The following is a 16737-nucleotide window of genomic DNA, read 5'->3' on the forward strand; positions in this document are numbered from 1 at the left end:
CCCACTGACTTGCTTAAATAGGAATTTGGGACGCTGTTAAAGAAAATTCCTACAGTTTTCCCCATCCTCTATAACAGAAGCAGGGAGTCCAGATAATGATGGATCTGTAGGCCATCCTGCTGTAATACTTCCTCTATCCTTAAAAAGTTCAAGATGATGAGTTCTTGAGAAACGACAGATGGCTCATTTTGTTTGGTTGTTCTTCCACACAGTAAATGGATTCGCCAGTTAATGCATGAAGGCAGCAGCCTCATGAGCGTTTAGGGTGCAGGTGGAGCTGATCTAGCACTTGGTTGCACAGCAGGAGATGATCCTCATCGCTGATGTGTGCATGCTGCTGGCTGCATGGTCCTGTTCCATTCCTTGTGCCAGCATCGATCTCGCTGTGTGCCAGCTCAGTTTACTAAACCTGCAGAAAATTAATCCAGTGGAAAGGAACAGTTAAAGGTGGGTGGAGTGAGCAAGCTCTTGGATGGATTCAGTTGGGTCTTTCTCAGGGGGCTTTTATCTTTGCACGGAGGGCAACACTGGCAGCCTGGCGCTGGCAGGGCTGGTGTTAGCAGCAGCCAAAAGATCTCCTGATCCTGCCTGAAGTCTCTCTGGAGAGCTTGCTCTCTGGATGGCAAGAACATGGCATTTCATACCACCCTCAGCATCTCATCTCTCTCTGCGTAGCAGACAGCTTTTCAACAGTAGCTGCTGAAAATGCTCAAGTCAAATCCAGTGTGTGCAAAAGTCAGCCATGCACGACAGGGTGCAGTTGTACTCTTAGCGTGCACCTACACAAACTCGTTAAGTGTTTTTCTGACACCCTGCTAGGAAATTTGGCTATTAATGGGCAGCCTCCAGAATGGCACGGGAGTTAGTGTGTGGTGCTGCTGTATGTGTTACAACTTGCTCTTCGGGTACATTTAATTACTTTTTTTCCTAATTGACAGAGCACTCCTTTGTTTGAAATGTTTCTGATGAGCGTTTGATTAAATATCTCAGTATGTTATTTTTTTCTTTCTTCATCCTCTGTGGCTGTAGCTTGGTACTGAATCTATCTTCAGTGATCCTATCTCCATATTTTAATTTACAAGTGATCAGTGAGCCGTATATTGTTTTCTGACAGCAGGCACAACTCATGCTGGGAATCTTTTATTCCTCCCTCCCCTCCTCTCTCTCCTGCAGAACTTTTAAATTCATTTTGGGGTTTGGCAGGAAGGTTTCTGGGTTTAGGTTTGTGGGGTGTTTTGCTTTGGAGAATAGTTGTTTATTTCTTAAATTGGCCTTGAGTCCTTGCTGTCCTTCAGAGAGACTTAGTTTCTGCTTCTCAGGGAAGCTCTTGCTTTTCCCAGGCCAGCAGCATGTCCCAGCCAGTGGTCTTCCAGGCTAGCCATGACCAGATCTGGGGGCTGGGGGCTACCCAGCTTTCTCCTTCCCTGCAGCTACACACGCAGCCTTCTCCATATATGCTCACAGATGTACGGCTTCTGGGTTTTAAGGAGACTTTCTGGGTCACATATGCATGCTTCCCTGAGGCCTCGCTTGGTAACCCGCTAGTTCGTTAGCTGCTCCGCCGGCTCCAGTGTGACACGGCTGGTAATCCCGGGCTGTCCCCTAGCTGAACAGATGTCCTTGTCACCGCCTGCAGTCTTCGCGCCACAGCGTGTGGCGTGTAGCGATGGACTTGACCCACAACCTATGTGTTCAGTAGGTCAGCAGTCCGACTGTGCTGCTTTTGGGGAGAGGAGGGGCATCAGGCCACTTGTCAGTAGGTTTGGCTGATGCAGTGCTCATCTTTGGTGGGGCTGAAGCTGGTGTGGATACAGCAGAGCATCTGATGCAGGCAGGTCCACGCAGGGTACGAGGGGAGATGCCTGTTCTGCTTTGCCACAGCACCCACGGGCAGCATTTTGAGTCCCATCGAGCTGCACTTCCCCAATATGGAGTTACGGTAGTACAGTGTGCTTCAGGGCTCGTGCCTGTGCTTGGGGCTCAGTTTTGGGCTGGGGCTGTTGGAATGGGGGATGGATGGTCAGCGTGGATGTGCACAGCTACTTCAGTACCCAGCTCGTCTTGCTGCAGCAGCAGGCTGTGAGACTGGGGAACGTCTGCGCCTGCTGGGCTATGGTGCAGCAGCTTGCTGAACATACTGGAATGAGGGTCACTTGGTGGTTTATTCCCAGCCTCTTTCTGTCCCTGAGAGGAGGTGGGTCACAGCCAGCTCGTAGGCTTGCTCCTGGGGCTGGGAGCACCCACCAGTCCGTGATGCAGGAGACATTATTTGCAGCATTCATATAGGGAACTGTAAATTTGGGAGAGAAGCGTCATGTAGCTGATTTTTATGAAAACATGAGCAGTACCTGTAGGGAGGAAGAGACCAAAGGCAGGCAGGCTCAAGCCTCTCGAACCCCAGGGGAGTGGGGGTAGCGTTTGGGTGGTACCCAGGGTGATACCAAAGGGCATGGCCTGGGTGCATGAAGGCATGCCCGCTCCTTCCCGCTCTGCGCAGGGGCTCTGCCCTGGCACAGCCCTCTGCGGAAGGGCCATCGCACCGTCTCTCCAGGGGAGTCAGGCAGGGCAGAGCAGAGTCGGATTAACAGCCTGTCTGATTGCAAGGAGACAGTACTGTCGCTGCGAGAGGGGAGGGGGAAAAAAAGGCGACCCACATCCATCTAGACTAGCAGTCAGTCGGTTTGGTGGCTTGTCCCAGAGACCGATCTTTTCTATAGGAGAAAAGAGCAGCATGCAAAAGTGAAGATTTAGCCTTATGGAATTAGTAGGCTAGTGAGGTTGCAGGAAGGCCTGCAGATAGGAGAGCTCCAGCTGTGTCTATCGCTTTTGCAGACAGACCTATGTTCTGCTTTGGTTTGCATGTCCAACCCAGAGCAACCCACTTGCAACCAGGACCTGAGGGGTTTGGGGACTGTAGACACTTTTGGCATTGCTCTGAAACCAGCACTGCTGAAGGTCAAAATGGCAGGTTGGTGTTCAAAGTTGAAGCCTCGGCTCTTTTGTCTGCCCGCTTGGAAGGGGGCAGCAGCTGAGCCTTCCTCAGGAAAGGGTTAACATTGTCTCTCCTTCCCATGGAGCTGCTCTCCCAGTAATTCAATCATGTCAGCCTGTTTGCAGGCAATAATTCATTGTTATAGGAACACTACAGTAAAGTGACAAGTTAATAATGGCAGTAATAATGGCAGGCAAAGTCTAATGCTATTTCCCTTTCTTCTGCTCCTGTTGCACCAGCAGCCTCCCATGTTGGCTAACGCAATTTGCAACCTTGCTAATCCAGTTTCAGGAGGAATTGTGTTCTGTTAAAAGAGAATAACAGGAGTCGGGAGCTGTGCTGCCATGTTCCTGTTGTCTCCAGGGAGGCTGCCCCAGCACTGGAAGTCTTTGTCTTTATTTTGCTGTGATTTGTATGCCACAGTTAAGCCTAATGAGCAAGGTCCTCATAGGAACATCTCATCTTCCTCCCTTCTGCTAATGCCTTTTCTCTGATGCCTCTGCCTCTTCTCTGAACGGACTCGCACATCTTTCCCTTTTGAACATTGGTTTGCTTTCAGCTAACCTAGGAAACATGAGTCACCCACCCCTCGCCACGCTGAGTCAGAAGGCTGGCGTGTACTTGCTTGACTCCCGTCGCCCCAGTTCCCCATGGTCATTAACGCGGGTGTCCTTGCAGTGCGTGCGGAGGTGGAGGACGTTCTTCAGCCTTGCTTTGTGGAAGGGAGAAGGGCTGGCAGAGGTGCTGAGCGTTAGTGCGTGTCTAAGCCTGTGGCAGTGCAGTGAACCTGCACATGGGTCTCTGAATCCCAGGTGAACATCCCCTGGGAGGAATTTGGGCCCTGAGTGCTTTTCAGGCCCTAGTGAGGGAAATGATGTGGCACCTCTGGGTTGTGACCCAGGCTGAGGGGTCAGCTGAGTTCGTGCCAAAAGCCCGGCCAGTGCCCTTCAGGGTTGTACATGGAGGGTGCTGGGGAGAGATGGGTTCCTTGCAGGAAGAGCTCCTTGGGGCCATGCTCCTGGAAATGAGTCTCTTCTGATCAGCGTGCTAAACCCCATGCATGGTGTTAAACTGTGACGGGGTTCGGGTCGGGTTGGCCCCATTTCTGCTCCCCCCACTCCTCACCTCAGCAGAGTGAAATCCCGACGGAATCTTTTAAAAGTAGGACATTCCCCAGGAAAACTGTTTGCAACACTTCATCAGTTCTCTCCAAGCGAGAGCATCTTCTGGAGGAGCTCTCCCCAGAGGGCGACAGCCTCCAAAGTGGGACACTGCCTTCCTGCTACAGTGACGGGGCTCCCCGGGGACTCTGTGGGCTGGTGGTGGCTGTCCTCCTGCCCACCCCTGCTGCGCCACGGCCGCTGGCTCATGCGGAGCTGGCTCATTCCCCAGCCAGCGGCCCCCTCCTCCTTCGCTGCAGGGCAGCACGCAGGGGTTTCGTATGGGGCTTTTTTGCAGGGAGGGTATCTTCAGCTGCAATTAAACGTTGCTGTTCCCAGAACTTGGTAACAGTGGCTCCCAGGTGGGAAGGGAACTCCTGCTGTTGTGTTTTCTTGCTGCCTACAAGGAAAGATGATGTAAAGAGTCTGAGACAGGGCATCTTTTTATCACAGCATTTTTATGTACAGATTGCAAAGTGCTTTGGTAAAGGTAAGTGTTGTAACCCCTGCTTGATGATTAGGAAACAGAGGGGAGGGAACCAAGTGGCTTCACCACACCAGCGAGTCAGCAGAAAAGCTGTGAATCACATCACTGCCTCTGTCCTGCTCTGATGATGATGATTGCTTTCCTTTCCCCCAAATATTTGTATAACTGTGCTTATCAAATGCCCAGCTTGGGGAGACTGATTACCTGCTTGACTGTGTGTGGAAAAGCCCTACCATATATATCTGCATGTAGAGCACCTAGCCATGTCATAGCCTGCTGTGGTTGTAAGGTGTGTCAGACCTGTCGCCCCCCAGCCCAGAGGTGCAAGCTTTGAGGACTAGGGGCTGCCGCAGCTATCCTGAAACAATGTGTGTCCTTGCAAATGAGTGAGGACGTTTTCCTCAGCCTGGGAAGCAGTGCAAAGGGACTGTGATGCTGGAGGACGGTCTGTAAAGTGAGGTATGTAGCAAGCATAGGGGCTTGCTGTGGACGCCTGGTGTCTTTACCAGCTTCTCCACCCTAAGAGGCACGTAACATCCCCCGTGTCCTGGCCACGCTCCAGCGTAAGTCATCACTTATTGAACCTCCCGGAGCTCCTCGAGCAAATGTGTCGGGATGCCCTCAGTGGTGCGGGAGAGCCTCTCTCTGTGCCATCGGAGAGCTGATGTCTTCTGTCCCACCACTGCCTGCAGGGCCCCTGCCTGAGCACCGCTATGCCTGCACGTGTTCTTCACAGGGGCTAGGAGACCAGGCTGGCTTAAAAATAAAATGAGGGTTGTAACCATGACTTGTTGCCAGCGTAAATTGAAAGCCTTAATAGCGTATGCAGGACCAATTACAGTACATCAAGGTATGATATCCTCTTTATTGGCACCCTCCAGGGAGCCAGGAGACATTGTGGCAACACGATTATGGTTTGCAGATGATATGCACGATAACTTCACCTAGACACATGCACCTGTTTCCCTCACTAAGCAGATGTTCGGGAGGCTGTTAAGAGAACATCAGCCTCTTCACAGCGCAGCAGAAAATGCCGTGTAACCGTGCCCATTTTCATCGCTGTGCCCACCACCTCTGCTGCTTGATGGAGCGCTGGAGCAACCCTGCCCTGGCACACCGAAACCCAGCCCCTGGGGCAGACTGGATCAACCCAGCAATTTGAAGGCCGAGCCCTGTCCTGGCTCTCTGCCCAGGCAAATCCGCAAGCCAGGAAAGGGAGTTTCACCCATGTCAGGAGGGTGAGGTTTGGCTGGCTCAGTGCCTGGGGTGTCAGTCTTCTTGCAGTCTCACTCATGCACCAGCAGCTATGATCACTTCACGCAGGCATCTTTAAACATGACCTGGCGAGCTGCACGGGGCATAGCGAGACCTGCTTTGCACTGGAGTAGACTTACCACCAGGATGGAAAGAGATGGGCTCCCTGGCGGTGTATTGTACCATTGCCATCACCATCACCCTGGACCACTGACTTCAGCATTTGTTGTTTTGGGGTTTTTTTCCCCCTTTTAAATCGTTTTTCCCAAATGCAAAATGAGCCTTTTGGATTAGTTTGCCTATCTGTGAGTGGTGGCTGATGGTCCCCCCTCCTCCACTCCAGTGGGAGAGCAGAAGTGGGAGCAGCCCCCAAAGCTTCCCGTGTCTTCACCAGAGTGCGGGCAGAGGATCTCTGCCCTGCATGAGCAAGCAAACCAGCCTGCAGCCCAAAGGTGAAGCTGCCCCAAGGTAACCTGTGTGCCACAGTGTTTACACCTCAGCGGTTTTCAGCCTGTGGTCTGTAAAAGCTGTGAATTATTTCCATAGGTTCTCCAAAAGGTAACGAAGAGGAAGGTGCGTATTTACTATGCAAGAGCCAGTGCCTGGACGGGGAAGCATTTGGTGTTCACAGATTGGAAAAGACTAAGTATGTCCTCTTTAATTCTGTGGGAGGGAAGCAAAACCTGCATTTGCATCTTCCGTGGTGTGCCTCAGTTAGGAAGTAAGTCATGTTAGATGAGAAGTGCATTGGCAGGGGTGTCATTATATATCACTGATACCTCTAATCTAGATGAAACTTTGCGCACCATGTTACAAACCTGTGCAAGTGCATGCAGTCTAGCAAAGGGAAGACCTGCAATTCCCTGTCAGGGCCGGCTGCTCCAACTGGTAGCAGCAGTAGAAGCAAACACCTCATCAAGATTTGGGGGATTCTGTGTATGCATGGGCAAACGCTCGAACACTGGCTGCAGTGGCTGCCAGGCAGGGCTTGGAGGGCTGGGTCGCGTGCGTGGAATTTAAGATCTCATTTCTGCCAGAGATAGTAAGATTTCTTCCCCATCACCCCCACCGCCACAAAACAAGATGTCTTCCTAAGTGTCGAATGGAAGCAGGGGGAGCTGCATGGAGGTCATCCGAGGGCTCTTGGATGACCTCAAGAGTCCCTGCTGTTTGTACACAATGAGAATTGCCGTGATTGTGGTCTGGGAGCAAGCCCTCACTGATTCAGTGAAATACATCTGTCATGTACGAGGTGTGGGTCTGTTGCCCCGAACGCCAGGCTTAAAATTACTCCATGTCCGTCCTCCTCATTTCCAGCTCCTGGAGGTGCCACGCTGTGGGAAAAGGACTGGGAGAGACGTTTGGATCTCAGGAGCTCCGGTCTGTGCATACCTTGGCTCCCTCTGTGTGTGTGTTGATATTGAGCAACCCTGCCACACGCAGCATGTCTATATACTGCATTTTAATAGATATAGGGCTACTGACTTAACATACACGGTTGCTATAGTAACAGAGGTTTCCTTAGTAACGGTTGCAGAAAATAATCCAGTACCAATTAAAAATAAACTGTTTGGAAAGGGGGCTGGGGGAGAAAGGAAACTGCTGAGAATCACCTTCCCCTTTATTGCTTCATCTCCCAGGGACTTGGAAGATTGATTAATGCTTGAAATAACCTTTCTTAACCAACACTGAGCCAAAAAGGTGGGACGAGTGTGGGTGGGGTGGCTAAGGCTGCTGTCCTGAAGTGAAACAAAGAGTGTGTCTGGGGTACAGCAGAAATACAGCAGGGTGATGCTAAATCTCTCCATTAGGTTGAAGTCCCGAGGGAGGAAAAACAAGGGACTATTTCCCTCCTTTCCTCCCTCCACTGTCGGCATGCCATACCCTTAACACAGCCATCGAGTCCTTATTAGCATACTGATTAAAGCGAGGGGCAAACCAGGCTCCAGGGGATGCCTATCTCTGATGCTGTGTTAGAGCAGAAAGCCTTGCTGTGGTGGCGGTTCCTCCCTCCCATTTGATGTTGTTTGCCTGTGCCCGTCCTCTCCCTCAGCCCTGTCGCTCATCGGTTGTGCCGACAGGCATCCGAGACCCTGGGGCCCAAGGGAAGCTGGAAGCAAAGCGTGATGCAAAGTGAGGAGCCCATGCCTTGATGAGAGAGAGGAGACAACGTTGCTTCCTCGCAAACACAGGATGCGTGGGACGGGTTTCCAGGGTGTGGATGGGCACAGCTCCCCTGGCAGCCTTCAGTTGTTCGTGCCTGTGGTGCCACGCTTCTGTCATGCCACTCGTGCCCAGGGTTCTCGCTAGGTTTTGTTAAGAGATGTACCAGTTGTCAGCAGAATCCCTTCACCCGGCAGCAAGGCAGCATGCCCCCCTTTCAGAGGGGAGCTGCCACATGAGGCAGCCGGAGAGGTTGGGAGTGGCTGGGCTGGAGCAGGACTGGGGTACCCACCTTCTGCCTCTCAGCCGTTGAAGACCCATCGTTTGTCAGGACACCCTTTATAAGCCATGCCAGAGCAGCGGTGCTCGTCATCACAGGGTGCACTGGGAAGGGGCTCTGCATGGAGGGGTGCTGGGGGGGGAACCTGCTGCCTGCCAGACCCCCTTGCACACTGCCTCCGTTCCTGGGAACCTTCCCCCCTGTTTTCCTGACTGTGCTTCGATGTCCTGGATAATGTATTGTGCTTCATGCTCAGCTTAGGTCTCATCCCTTTGGGCTGTCAGATCTGGGCATCCTGCGTCCTCGCGTTGGAGAGGAGGTGCTGGTCGTGCAGGAGAGGCAAAGGAGGGGAGGTGGTGGCAGAGCTGCTAGGAGGAGCGGTGTTTCTGGCTGGGCGCTAGTCCTCTCCTCAGGTCTGTAGCTGGCAGGGTTCCAGGGCACCTCAAGCACAAGTGTCACAGGAGGGCGCTTCGTGTCCTCCCCTGCAGATGGCAATGCCCTGGGTCAAGGCTCGGGCAAGATTTATCTCCTGCTCCTGCAGGGAGAGAGGAATCAGAAACCATTGTGTCTCTCTCCCTGCAGGGGCAAGAGCTAATGACACTGTCGTGTCATCCTCAACGCTGTGTGACCACTTAGCCACCCGTGTAGGAACTGCAGTCATGCTTGGGAAGCTGAGGGAGGTGACCTGCCTGTGCCTTGTCCAGGCTGTGCAGTCCATGGTGAACCTGGAGCCAGAGCTCCTGGCTGCTGGAGCAGAGCTTGCCTCCCTACTGATCCTTTCCACTCTGATGCTCTTTTTCTTTTCCAGTTGTGCCCCTGTTTGCTCTCCTAGCTATTGCATGTCTGTGGGTTACGTGTCACTGACATGGCTGGCATGTGACAGCAGTAGAGCCTCATTTAATTCACTCTTCCTGGAAATGGTTTTCTCTGGAACTGGTCAAGAGCTCATTGCCCCGAGGTGCAAGTGGTATGATTTCACCATGAAAAAACCCACTGAATTTGGGTGTAGTCTTCTTGCTAGGTTTGGTACCCTAGACCATGGTGAATTAGGGAATCTTTTAAAAGACAAACTGTGAAAAAGCAGCCTCTTGCTGAGGGACATGGTGGGAGGATCCAGGAGTGGAGCAGGAGGTGAAAGAAAAGAGAAGATTTGGTAGGAGAACATCGAAATACCTTTGTCTTAAAGGTCCAGTTTAAGTGGGACCCAGGCAAGATCAGCTATGTGTGCAGCTGGGAGGACTCTCTGGTCCTCCCCAAACCAGGTGAGTTTCTTTTCTGTGTTAATGACCCACCTCTCCTCATCCTTCTCTGTTCCTCCCTTGCAGTGACCAAGCTGCAGGTGAGCAAGTCAAAGCGGAGCATCACTCTGGTGGAGAACCGCCCTATCCCCCTCAACTGCTCGGTGAAATCCCAGACAAGCCCAGACTCACACTTCGCTGTGCTGTGGTATGTCCACAAGCCCTCCGACGCTGACGGCAAGCTCATCCTGAAGACCACCCACAGCTCGGCCTTCGAGTACGGCACCTACGCGGAGGAGGAGGGGCTGCGGGGCCGGCTGCAATTTGAGCGCTCTGCGTCAGGGGGGCTCTTCAGCCTGACGGTCCAGCGGGCAGAGGTCCGAGACAGCGGCAGCTACTACTGCCACGTGGAGGAGTGGCTGCTCAGCCCAAACCACGCCTGGTACAAGCTGGCGGAGGAGGTGTCGGGGCGGACAGAGGTCACCGTCAAGCAGCCAGGTACCATGCAACATGCCAGTGGGGTCCTCTTGGCATTGGCTCTTGTGCATGGCTCGTGAGCTCACTGAGTTTTCCTGGGACAACAGGGATACCCTGCTCTTCTCTTTACTGCAGCCTTGTCACCCTCACCTTGCATCCTCATGTCTGCATATCCCTACACAGAGGGACTTTTTCCCCTTTCAGTGTGACCCTCCTCCATTTAGGCTGGGTTGATGTGCATTTCAATATCCCCACATGAAGGTTGTCCTTCCCCAGCTGTCTAGAAGGCCACTGTATCCTGCCAGGTTTCTTTATCCTCAGGAGCATCATGTAGCAAGAGTGTCGACTAGTGACCTACTGAGAGAGAAACGGTGTGTGCCTGCCTGGGAAAGCATTTTTATGTTTTGCACACAGTTTAATTTTACTCTGTGCCTGTATCCTGGCAGGCGCAGTGAGCCTTGTCACTTTTCCCTCTGCACTGTGCACATGAGATACGAGTAACAAGTTTAATGAGGTGGGGAGGTGGCTGCCGGGAAAGGAGAAATCTGCTCTGCTGGTTGTTTCCGTGGCAGCAGACATCACTGGTAAAGATGAGCTGATGGAGGAGCTAAAGATGGTCCCCTGATCTGGGGACAGAACCCGCATTTCATGCGAAGGGAGGATGCAGGGATGCAAGCGCTGTTTTTGAGAGCAGCCTGGAGCCCATATGTGCTGCTGAGGCAGAGCATCAGTACTTCACAAGAAAGCCTGCCTTGCTTGCTCCACCTGCCCGTTTCTGGAGGATAAAGTCCCTCAGGCAGGAGGGACAGACCTGGATAGCAGGACTGTACTAGGATGCTTAATGCATTTTCTCTGTCTGGATTTGGCTGGCCAGACGCAGGCTTTGCAGACAGGGGTGCAACAGGGATATTGTGTATGGTCACCAGCACAGCTTTGCCTGGTCACACAGGGAGCGCGGCAGGCCAGAGCGTGCCACTCACTGCCGGTCCCAGCTCCTTGTTTCTGTCTGCAAAGTCCCAACGTGGCTGTGGGGCGGTCAGGGAGCGGGGAGCTGTGATCTGCCCGCTCCGTTGCATTGCCCACATCTCTCTGGGAAGTACAGTGCCCATCGCTTGCTGCAGCAACTGTACCAGGGAAGTCCAAACTGTGCCACTGGAAAGAAGTTGTGAAGGAATTAGGAGTGTACGACACGTCATTTCACATAAAAGAGCTGACTGCAGTCTCCCCCCCATGTATTAATGAAATTGTGGAGCACAAACCAGGGACATTCCCAAGGCAGCAAAACACTGTGTGACTCTGCCCTCATGCCACTTCTTGTTTTGCAGTGGTGGTTCCCTATAATCAGCTGTCCATTCTCCACCTTGATTTTTTTTCCCTTTTCCCACTGCTGGAGGGTTTACTGGTCAGAAGACCCTAAAAAGCACAAGTCCTATGTTCTTTTCCTCCTGTTCTTTTTTCCCCCCATCTTTTTTTTCCTCCCCTTCCTCATTTCTTTCATCACACCCCAGGACTGTGGCCATGCAGGAAGGGCTTGTGGGGAGACAAAGGAAGCTTGCAGCCCTCGGTCACCTTGCATTTCTAATGGCCTTTCCCCATAGATAACCGCCTGCAGGTGAACCAGACTCAGAAGAACATCACGGTGCTGGAGAACCAGTGGGTGACCCTGGAGTGCCTGGTCAACAGCCGGACCAGCCCCTCATCCCAGCTCTCAGTGGAGTGGTACGTCTGGCGGCCGGGCCACCCGGAGAAGCAGGCGGTGGCCCAGCTGAGCCGGCAGAACACCCTGCGCTATGGTGACCTGGTGGCACTGGGCGACCTGCGAAGCCGGCTGCACCTAGAGAGCCCGTCCCCGGGTCTCTACCTTCTCTCCATCCAAAATGCCACTGTGCGGGACAGCGGGGCCTATGACTGCCGTGTGGAAGAGTGGCTCCTCGACCCCAGCGACCGCTGGTACAAGCGGGCAGAGGACCTCTCTGGACTCATCACCCTCACCGTCAAGCAGCCAGGTGAGAGAGGATCTTGTGCCAACAGCTTTGAGCAACACTCCGCCCTCTTGGACCAACCACATGAGTCACCATCTGTCTGTCATTGACAGCGGGTCCGGGCAGAGAGCAGGACTGCTGTGCTAGAGACCATGCTGATGCTTTTGTGCCTGTCTTCTTGGGTGCACCCTTGCTTTTCTGGAAAGAGCATGGAGCAAGCCCTGCAAACACAGCTAGATGGGCTTGGGATTTTGTCACCACTGCATCTGCAAATTTATTTTTTTACAGCACTTTTTTACAGATTCAATAGGATAGGCTTCTGATTTTATTCACATTTTGACTGAGAATGAGATGGGAGAGGCTATCTGTGCTTCTCAGGCGTGTGCCCCAGCGGCAGGGTCCTTGCATGAAAAGAGAGCAGCAGAGGAGATCGAGACCCTTGCTGGTGTCCAGGCAGTTTCTTATGCTGCTGCTCCCTGTTCTGCAGGTGAAGAAGCAGATGCAGGGTGTGCAGCTCCAAGGGTTCATCTGTCGGTTGGGATGAGGGCTTCTTGATGGGGCAGGAGTTGGCTATGAGGAGCCTGCCTCTGTATGGACAAGGAGGTTCATAGAGGCTTCCTGGCCCCCCTCTTGCCAGTGACAGTAGTTCAGGTGGATCTGGCTGCCGAACACCACCATTCTGGCCGTGCCCAGACACAGGGAGGCAGGCATCAGGAATCGCTGCAGGTGTTTCTCGTTCTTTCCAAGAGGTAGTGGGGAAAAAAGTCCTACAGAAGTTCAAACCAGCGAGGAAACTCCAGTTTGAAAGGATTGGGGATGGGACGGGATGGGATGGGATGGGAATAGAATAGAATAGAATCATTTCAGTTGGAAGGGGCCTACAGTGATCATCTAGTCCAAATGCCTGACCAATTCGGGGCTGACCAAATGTTAAAGCACATTATTAAGGGCATTGTCCAAATGCCTCAAACACTGACAGGCTTGGGGCATTGACCACCTCTGTAGGAGGTCTGTTCCAGGGTTTGACCACCCTCTCAGTGAAGAAATGCTTCCTGATGTCCAGTCTGAACCTCCCCTCGTGCAGCTTTGAATCATTCCCACAATCCCTGTCGCTGAATCCCGGGGAGAAGTGCTCAGCACCTCCCCCTCCACTTCCCCTCCTCAGGAAGCTGCAGAGTGCAGTGAGGTCGCCCCTCAGTCTCCTTCTCTCCAAACTAGACAAGCCCAAAGTCCTCAGCTGCTCCTCACAGGACATGCCTTCTAGCCCTTTCACCAGTTTTGTTGCTCTCCTCTGGACACATTCAAGGACCTTCACATCCTTCTTAAATTGTGGGGCCCAGAACTGCACACAGTATTCAAGGTGAGGCTGCACCAATGCTGAATACAGCAGGATAATCCCATCTTCTGACCAGCTGGTTACACTGTGTTTGATGCCCCCCAGAGTGTGGTTTGCCCTCTTGGCTGCCAGGGCACACTGCTGACTCCTACTGAGCCCGCTGTCGACCAGCACCCACAGACCTCTTTCTGCAGGGCTGGTCTCCGGCTACTCCTCTCCCAGTTTGTACTTGTGTCCAGTGTTACTCCATCCCAGGTGCAGAATCCAGCATTTGGACTTGTTAAATTTCATCCTAATGCTCCAATCTATGTAGATCCCTCTGCAAAGCCTCTTGTCCCTCAAGAGAAGCAACAGCACCTCCCAGTTAGGTATCATCAGCAAGTTTGTTGATGGTGCATTCAACTCCTGCATCCTGATCATTGATAAATGTATTGAACAGGACTAGCACTAGAATTGAGCCCTGAGGAACATCGCTGGTGACCAATCACCAGCCAGATGTAGCCCCATTCACTACAACCCTTTGAGCTCTGCCCTTCAACCAGTTCTTACACAGCACACCATGAACCTGCTTGTCTCACAGTTGGACAACTTACCCAGAAGGAGGCTGTGAGGGACAGTATCAAAAGCCTTACTACAATCCAGAAAAACTATATCCACCGCCTTCCCTTCACCCGCTGGGCAGGTGACGCTATCATAGAAGGATATCAAATCAGTTAAACAAGACTTTCCCTTTGCAAACCCATGTTGACTCTGCCTGATGATTGCATTATTCTTTAAATGCCTTTCAATAGCACCCAGTATAATCTTCTCCATAATTTTTCCAGGAACTGAGGTTAGACTAACAGGTCTGTCGTTCCCTGGGTCTTCCCTCACACCCTTTTTGTAGATTGGAGTAACATTGACCAGCTGCCAGTCAGCGGGGACCTCCCCAGGCTCCCCAGACCTTTGGTAGATGATCGAGAGGGGTCCTGCCATAACATTGGCTAGCTCCTTCAGAACGCTGGGATGAATCCCATCAGGCCCCATGGACTTGTGAACATTCAGCTGGTACAGCAGGTCCCTTACAACTTCAGTATCCACAAATGGAAAGTTGCCGTTCCCACACTTAGGAACACAGCGGGAACAGTTATGGTCCTCATTTGCTGGGTACTTTCCAGCACGTAAAGCAAGCGCTCTGCAAGTGCCGCTGTGGTGCTTTGTGCCGCCCATTCCAACCAGATGTTAGCCTCATAACTCTGCAACGGAGCTGGCCGAGAATTGCCAGCCCTGACGGAGTGGGGAAGGAACAGCAGGGGAAATCCTCGAGGCTCATTTCAAATTGCGGAAGGATGTGGAGTGGGAAGAAGAGAGGGAGTTGGGGATGCACTAATTCAAGATAATTTTTTTCTAAAAGTGCTTTGTTGTTGTTTGTTTTTCTTTCATAGCAGCCACTACTTAACAAAATGACTAAACTTGCTTGTGACTCATGTCTCATTAGTGAGGATCTCCATGCTCATCTTTCAGGACTATAATCATGAGCAAAAGAGGGAAGAAACCTCACAGCACCTTCAGACAGCAGTTCTCTTTCTACTTAACCTACTGAGGTGGGGGGGAGCTTTGTGTTGGTTTTGACAAACCATTTCCTTCCCTTCCTCCTTTTTACCTCAGTAGTCCCTGAAACCTCAGGACTTACTTCATTCCTGTTTCTGCTCAGGAGTCTTCCTGAGGAAGATGTGAACTGAAAACACTCGTGCTGCTGACGGCCCGAAGAGCTCTGGCCTTAATGAAGATTTTTCCTTATGGGACCATTAAAGAAGTGTAGGGCAGGTGCTGTAATGAGAAGCCCCGCTGGGCACAGCAGCCCAGCAGCTGATGAGAGCTGGGGGACAGCAGCCCCCTCCTGCAGGGACACCTGGGCTCTGCGCGAGGGAGGGCTTGCCCTGCTAAATTTGCTGGAGGAGAAAGTGCCTCTCTCTTCCGTGAGCTATCGGCTTGCCCTTCCTGCTCAGCTCGCACGTCAGAAAGGGCTTTTTAATCTTTAAATGATAGCTTAGATCCAGACTGATTGCGATCCCTGGAGTATGCGTTCCCTGGCAAGATGACTAAACCAAATGTTAATTGCTCTTGAAGTCAGCCTTTAATCAATTCATCTTGGGTTCTGGCTGCTGTATCTCAGTTAGGTAAAAACATCTCTTTAGCCTTGCAGCAAGTGCTAGAGAAAAAAAATGAGAGAGGGAATCTTTTGGAAGTGTCGTTGCTGTGTCTGTGCTGAGGACATCTCCATGGAGGAACCTCTTACCTAAATAACTTCCCAAATTGCTGGAAAATATTCTCTCATCTTCTGTCGTACTGATTTTTAAGTCCTTTGAATGCTCTCAAAGCTATAAAAAATAAGCGTGCTGTGCAATGCTCTTTGCACCAGTAGCTGAGGAGCAGTAGTACATTGCTCCTCAGCACATGCACCAAACCTCGGTATTTCCTGACGTGTTCTCGTAGCGTGTCTGGATGAGCTGCAGCAGCTTTCTCCTCTTGCACACATGCCTCTTAGTTGGTGCGAGGGTCTGCATGGGCAGGGAGATAGCACGGCACTTGCAGCCAGCTCCTGTTTCACGCTGTGCCCGGCGGTGTGCGGTGAGGTGAGGATGCTGCGCCTGTGGGGTTGACCACAGAGGTACCCAGGGGGCTTGGCAGGCTGCGTCAAGCCTTTGGGATTTGCTTGGATTGCACTCAGCACCGGAGTCGTGACAGTCAGTTTGTGCTGGGGCATGATGGCTTTGATGATAGCGTTTTGCTCAGCACTCACCTCTCCCCTTTTGTCATCCTAGATCCCACCTTGCAGGTGGACACGGCCACTGCCAACCTCACAGTGCAGGAGAAGGAGTCCTTCCCTCTGGACTGCAGCATCCTGTCCCGCTCCAGCCCAGAGTCCCACTTTGCAGTGACGTGGTACAACCTGCGGGCCAAAGAGGCAGGCGGCCACGCGGAAGAGGACAACGAGGAGGAGGAGGAGAGGGAAGCGGTGCTGAGTGTGGGCCTTGATGCCATCTTCAGTCCCGAGGCCAGTCGTTGGGAGGGCCGCCTGCGCTTCCAGAGGCTCTCGGCGGTGCTCTTCCGTCTGACGGTGCTGCAGGCCGGTGGCGCCGACACAGGCAACTACTCGTGCCGTGTGGAGGAGTGGCTGGCGGACCCCAACGGCGTGTGGTACCGGCTGGCGGAGGAGGAGTCGGGGACGGTCGCCGTTCACGTGCAGGATGCAGGTGAGAAGAGGCGACGACCCTCATGGGGGCCTGGCCCTGGCATCCCCTGCGTCTTTGGTTCAACCAAGATAAAAAGGCCAAGGAGCTGGTGGGACTGGGGCTCGCCTGCACTGGGGCAAGTCTGTGGTGCCG

General features: G+C 52.6%; 1 protein-coding gene across 2 annotated transcripts in view; it reads left to right on the forward strand.

The window, feature by feature from the left end:
* Positions 1-16737, forward strand: part of IGSF3 (immunoglobulin superfamily member 3) — a 100892-nt gene that overhangs the window by 80488 nt on the left and 3667 nt on the right. For both annotated transcript variants that reach the window (XM_054819675.1, XM_054819684.1), the window contains 3 exons: positions 9662-10072; positions 11650-12057; positions 16174-16605. In XM_054819675.1, the coding sequence (XP_054675650.1) occupies positions 9662-10072; positions 11650-12057; positions 16174-16605 (1251 nt within the window). The remainder of the gene's footprint in view (positions 1-9661; positions 10073-11649; positions 12058-16173; positions 16606-16737) is intronic.

The sequence above is a fragment of the Grus americana genome, chromosome 1, assembly GCF_028858705.1.
Source record: "Grus americana isolate bGruAme1 chromosome 1, bGruAme1.mat, whole genome shotgun sequence".
Lineage (NCBI taxonomy): Eukaryota > Metazoa > Chordata > Aves > Gruiformes > Gruidae > Grus > Grus americana.